This window comes from Embiotoca jacksoni, unplaced genomic scaffold (assembly GCF_022577435.1).
Source record: "Embiotoca jacksoni isolate LCO1_2020_lvr unplaced genomic scaffold, fEmbJac1.0.p SCAF_7, whole genome shotgun sequence".
Classification (NCBI taxonomy): Eukaryota; Metazoa; Chordata; class Actinopteri; family Embiotocidae; genus Embiotoca; species Embiotoca jacksoni.
This window is the reverse complement of record NW_027185425.1, coordinates 11,955,040-11,961,339: the sequence shown is the minus strand read 5'-3', so window position 1 is coordinate 11,961,339 and position 6,300 is coordinate 11,955,040. Positions and strand designations below refer to the sequence as shown.

The window sequence follows — 6,300 nt, the reverse complement described above, 5'->3', positions numbered from 1 at the left end:
TGTGTGGAGAAGGGGAGAGGGAGAAGAGAGGGCGGTTTATCTCGTCCTCTCCTCCCTGTTGTTTGTTCCTCACTCGCTGCTCTGGGTTGGATCCTCTGGAAACACTTTGGGAAAACAATATGAATCCTATTAAAGGATTAAAAACGATAAACTTACCCAAGTGATTTTCAGAAAAGTCACAGAAGACGCATGAATGGATGAGGTGAAGTTTAAAGTAGCGTGGGGATGAGCCACATGCACTGCTTCCAGATGTTTCTGCCCCAATAGTTTTTAGTTTAGTGGGTTAGTCGAAGGCAGATGTGGGTCTACTATTAAGGTTATCAGGGTTGGAGGTGTTTGTGTTTTTCTCGAGCCTCCTTTGGAAAATTCATATTTCATAAGAAGCTTATCCAGACTTATCCATAATTCAGAAACGTCTGACTGGGGGAGGGGTGGGTGGGTGGGGTTGGTCAAGGTCTGGACGGGGCACCCCTGGGGAACCCAGTCACACTACCAGACTGTGACAAAAACAAAAAAACAACTCTGCGACCAAGAGATGATGGGCTTGTTGCCAGGGAAGACAGGCAATCCAACCCTGACTGAAAAACCCCGGCAGTCTGGGAGCGACATGTTGGCTCACTGCTGTGCGCAGCTCCATGCAGATCATCACCTGCTCACTCAAAATATAAAATATGCCAGTGTTAAAAAAAGATGCAAAAAAACCCCGAACCATCTAAGCAGGCTTAAATGATAACACATTTCGACTTTTATTTTGTTCAACAAGCATATCCAAACCCTACAAAACAGGCACACTAACAAAAACCTTACAGTGAAGTGCCCAGGCTCTCTGAACAAAACATATTTTAACAGTCATGGCAGCACATAGCAGACCTCGAGGTTTATGTCCTTATAAAACTACAGAACTGGGTCAAAGAAAGAGAAAATCGGTGATATACCACACACCAATGTGCATTTTCAATTTTACATACATGCTCCTGAAATTAAACTGAAGACATCAAGTGCACATGCTGAAAAAAAACCACACCTCTCACTCATGGAACTACCTACAACTAGATAAAAGCCCAACATGCTGAAACTACAAATTGAACCATAAACGGTGAAACAAACATGTAAAACAGCACCTTACTTTGAATCAAGTCCTTCATTTTCCATCTTATTTTTCCAACTATCAGTTGATTGATGAGTAATGGTAAACAAAATTGATGCCGTGATTGTCTTTAAGTGGAAAACCCTGGAGCAGTTTGAAAAACATCTGACCAATAACCAAGAAAAGAAAAGGGTAATAAACTGATGAGGTGCTGTACGTATGTATGTTCCGCCTCAATGGGAACCCAAAAAAAAAAAGCACAAAATAAAAGTGTGTTGCTCGGAATTAATAGAATGACCAAATGCCCTTCTACTATAGTCGACAACTTAATGAAGATTCTTAATCAGAGGAACATTAGACCTGAACCGGAGTTTAAGAAGAGTCTAATGCTGAAACAACCAGATTGCAGTCACAACATTGTTACAATATATATAAACATATTTTCTATGTACAGAGAGCCCTCGCAGAGGCTAAAAACCCCAACCAGACAAACATTTAAAATAATTCCAAAAGTAGATCAAACATAAAATATATATTAGCAGAAAAAGTGATCTTAAAAGTTATATCTGTTTTTTTTTTTGGGATAATTAACGAAGAAAAACAAAATAAGAATGTGTTCCTCTGTATCAGCTGGTACAGTGAGGGTGCCCTGCTCTTCCTGTGCGACTGTCACTGTGATTCATGTGGGATAAAAGCAGCTGACCACAAGTCAACCCGTCTGATCGTGGTCAAAGTAGCTGGGATCGAATTAGAACAGTTAAAGCGGAAATCTCAAGCAGTCTGGTGTTAAAATTGCTCTCAAAAATTGAGGTCAGGGAGGAGAGGCGAGGGCATTCTGAAAACAGTGTGAAGAGTTGGGTTGCTTCCAGACGTCCGGAACGTCAAGATGTCATCCTGTCTGCATTTTGACTCCCTGAAGCTGCTGTAGCTTTAATCTGCGGGAAAGGAAGACGGAAAAAAATAATACCATGAGAAAACAATGTTTTTTCTGTAATTCAATTACACACCCAATCAGGATTACTGTCATTTTGAAAGTGACGGTAATATAGAAACTAACAACTATCTGCCTGAGATTTATTTGTTTATAAAGGCTGACAGGAAGGAACTCTGAGGACAGAAAATACTGGAGTGATACAGTCCATAAAGGAGGAACAGCAACAGCTAACCTAATAAATGACAAACATTTGCAATAGTGGTGCTTTACCTGGCAGGGAGCTCAGTAGCTGTGGACTACAGCACAGTCAGCATAGTCTGGACTCCACAGTCCACAAAGCTCTGCAAACAGGGTATAACATTGCAAAACATGCTTGGTGAGCACAATCCCACAGATATGCCTCAAAGACATGAACAAATGCCATAAAACAAGCTCACCCCCCCCCCAAAAAAAAGAAAAAAAAAAAAGAAAGAAAGAAAAGAAAAGAAAAGAAAAGAAAAGAAAAGAAAAGAAAAGAAAAGAAAAAAAAAAAAAAAAGAAAAAGCACTGCACATGTCATGAATTGTCAAAAATACAAAATCAACTTTGTGCATCTGGGGAACATAAGAATTCAGTGTTGATTCACTGTATAGGAACACAGGTCAGACGACACCATCTCGTGGTAAGCATGAGCACTGCAGTTTAAGGGCAAGTTGAGGACAAAAACAAAAGCAATCATCATCAGTAGAAACACAAATATTAAATTAACTAATTCACCGGCAACATTTTGCGTTGCTTTAAATTGAAATTTTACTGGCATCTTCTCTCATTCCCATTAAAGGCAGTCACCTGATTGACAGGCCGTGTCCTCTGGTCCGCCGTCCAGGGAGGTGGGGTGTACTGTGTGCAGGGGGAGAGGGGTCAGCTGTCAAACAGAGGGCACCAGGCAAACCCAGACTCACTTCTACAGGAGGGATGGGGGGGTGGAGGGGTCTGGATTGAGGTGTGGGCAAGGACAGATGGAACTAAACCAGGCTGAACCCTTCATCTCATATGCGGAAGCATATGTTTAGTGCCCGGGAGACCCTGCGTGGGATACTGGTGATGTGTAGGTGTGTGTTTGTCTTTATGTACCTGGTAGGCGTAGGCGTTCTGCGCGTAGTTCATCGGCATCGGTGGGATCATGACCCCTCCATAGTTGGTGTAGGAGTATGGCTGCAAACAGAGCCAGTGAGGATACATTAAACCACAGCACAGGGAGTTTTTATTTTTTTATATAGCAAACAGTTCGGAGAAGATGTTCAAATTCATGTTGAATATCTTCAAAAACATACAGGAGGGAATGACAATAAGTAACATTGCTTGCCTTGTGTTAATGTCTTTGCAAGGATTTCACTGTAACCGCAAACAGTTTTGATAGCTGGCATTGTTGTAACAATTCACCAAATTTGTTATTATTAGCAATGACATTAATCATGACATAGCTGCCATTATTTTTTGTTTTTTGTAGTAAATTGATTACTGTCCACCTGACAACTCTATTTTTGGCTCTCCTCAGAGAAAATAAGGTTCATTTCATTTTTCAGTCTCAGAGAAAAGTGTGACAGCATTGTTAATGCAATACACAATGTGTTTGGCACTTGCTTTGACAAGTTTTTTTTTTTTTTTTTTTTCAATTCAGTCTGCCTGCCAGCTGAGATTAGATTCCTTTTTGTGTATGTGAGCTACCTGGTTGTATGGGCTGCCTCCATTGAGGACAGGCGAGGGTTGTGGGACCCCTCCTCCCATGGAGGAGCAGCAAGCACAATAGACGTACTGGGTAGGACCCATCCAAGGAGTCGGGCCAATCAGACGGGATGGCATGGACCCTTGATGGAAAAAAAGGGGCACAATAGCATGACACACATATTTAGAGGCAACACTTTCTTTTTCCACTGCCAAACAAAAATGCAATGAAGTTCTTCTGAAATTCAATAAAGGTACATACCAGAGTTCCTTTCTTTCATGATGGCAGGGCCCAGCTTGAGTTTACGGCCCTTGAAACTGATCTGTTGCTATAGCAAAATAAATATATTCAGAGGAAACATTACTCTTAGCTCGACATGTGCATAACAGAACAAGAGTTCCACAGACAGACATCCACTCACCTCAATGATTGACTGAATGTTGACATCTTCATTGAAGTACACAAATCCATAACTGGGAACACACAAATGAACTCAGAATACAAAAACATAATGACTCAATACTGTTATACAATGTAAAATGGGGGGGGGGGGGGGGAGGGGGTAGCACAATAGCCAATGAATATTATAAAGTAGTGAACATTTGGCACCAACACCTGTCTCTCAACAGCATAACTCACCCTTTACAGATTCCTCCACGGTATGTGATAATTTTTACTTCCTTTACAGCACCATATCTTGCAAAGAAGTCACGCATTTCAATTTCATCAACCTAAAGGTTAAAATGCATTGCAAGAAGAAAAATTGGATATTAGTTGCTAAACTTGTTCATCGTCCCTTCCATTATGTAGTGTAGAAGAAAAGCAATGCGTAGCACAATGTGCAGTTCAACAACACCGAAACAGGGATTTTCAACCATTGTCACCCAGGAAGAAAAAAACTAAACTGTATATAATCTAAACTGTTCCAGTTGTGCAAAAATAATCAAACGTGCAAAATTGAATTGCCAAGACTCTCTTCACTTAATCTAAATTCAAGCTGAAATCATCAGACAGCAGGACGTTCAACATTCAAAATGTAATTAACAGAATAAAACGTTTTAATTATTACATTACATTTCTATTAAATGTGTTGGCCACAAACACAAGGGAAAGCTATTTTCTTTCATATATTTACCAAATAGTGGGTAAAAGCCCAAATTTTGATGACGCACAACACCACATCTGTACTATAACATGTGACTTCAGGTAAGGGGGATATTTACCCATATAATAAAAAAAAAAATACTTTTGACTTGAGCCATTTCATTGTTTTCAAACTCCAAAAAAAAAATAAATAAATAAATATGGATAGGTGACCGAGTTATTTTGAAAAATGTGGATGTGCACCTTTAGATATTTGAAAGAAAAAAAAACACTAATTTCCCACAGGTCGTCTCACCTTCATGTCGATGCCACCTACGAAGAGCGCGTTGGGGGTCAGTTTGCCTTCAGGCAGGATGTATCCGTTTGACATCTTCAAGGATGGTAAAGTCTGGTTGGTGCTTCTGGGTTTGTTGATATCCTTACAAAGTGAAATAAGGTGGTAAATCGTGCACTTGTATAATAGGAAAATAACACCAAAAACAACCTTGAATTACCACTAGTGCTCAAGAACAATCCACTACAAGGCCACGAGTCCGCCTGCTCCGTGCTCTTAAGTGTAGTTAGCTTGTTATACCGCGTGATGACCAGATACAGATCTTTGAATCTGGTCCGAAAAAAAAAACTAAAAAAAAACTAAAAGCAAATTAACACATTTGAGCTCGTTTGCAAGTGAAACATTGGCCACCTGAAGCAAAATCGTAAAATGGCAGAAGGAGCTTTCGACACTTTGACTCGTGATGTTTCCGAATAAATTACAAACAAGATTCAATGTGAACCAAACTTCACAAAAAAAAAAAAACGTGTCCGACAAAATCAAATCAATGCTATCGAGAAAAAAAAATAAATAAAATCCGCGGTAATAGACGAAGTCCTTTATGTTCGTGTTACTCGTGGCCTGCTCCTGTTACTAAAGTTAGGTCCGTCCTGTGCGCCTTTTTCATCCCTCAGACGAAGTTCAAGCTTTTTTAAAACTAGCCGCGGCCCACTAGCCCACTAGTTAGCCGGCCGTCTTGATTGATACGTCAGCAAAATGTCTCCACTTAAAACAGCAAATTGTACGGCCACGTTTGTTATAGTGTTTTATTGTGTAAAAAAAAAAAAAAATAAGACTTACCATATCTAAAAGAGTTTGATTAAAACTAATGACTGATCCAGAAGTGCTAAGACAGGCCGCCGACCTCAGTTTCCGCCCGACAGCAGCAGCCACTCGTCAGCCGAAGCCACGCCCACGTCACCCACGTGACCCGATACGGCTTTACTTATATAATATCTTATTTTGACGATTAATAGAAATTAAGTTCTGCGAATCTTAGTACGTAAGGCTTAACACGAAATCTGTAATAACTCGTTTAGTTATGAACGTCATTGCTGGCGTTGTTTGCTGACACGTGTAACAGACAAATTCACGGTCGTGTAAATTTGCATGTTGGCTGCAGTTTGATTAAAGATTGACATGTTTGGCAGGAAAAT

The 6,300-nt window shown here is 40.2% G+C and overlaps 1 protein-coding gene across 1 annotated transcript; it reads right to left on the bottom strand.

The window, feature by feature from the left end:
* Positions 1 to 2,317: 2,317 nt before the first annotated feature.
* dazl (deleted in azoospermia-like) lies at positions 2,318 to 6,255 on the bottom strand. The gene is made up of 9 exons (XM_069176505.1): positions 6,238 to 6,255; positions 5,126 to 5,248; positions 4,366 to 4,457; positions 4,148 to 4,199; positions 3,988 to 4,054; positions 3,729 to 3,868; positions 3,135 to 3,215; positions 2,850 to 2,900; positions 2,318 to 2,362 (listed from the first exon to the last, which is right to left on the bottom strand). Exons 1-9 carry the CDS (start codon positions 6,253 to 6,255, stop codon positions 2,318 to 2,320), a joined length of 669 nt encoding a protein of 222 aa, XP_069032606.1.
* Between the last annotated feature and the right edge of the window lie 45 nt (positions 6,256 to 6,300).

What these genes read in the sequence shown, in the direction of transcription:
- dazl (XM_069176505.1), bottom strand. An exon ending in TAGGTGGCATCGACATGAAG is followed by an intron (nt 4,458 to 5,125) that starts GTGAGACGACCT and finishes TTTAACCTTTAG; the next exon opens with GTTGATGAAATTGAAATGCG. An exon ending in CATGAAAGAAAGGAACTCTG is followed by an intron (nt 3,869 to 3,987) that starts GTATGTACCTTT and finishes TTTTCCATCAAG; the next exon opens with GGTCCATGCCATCCCGTCTG.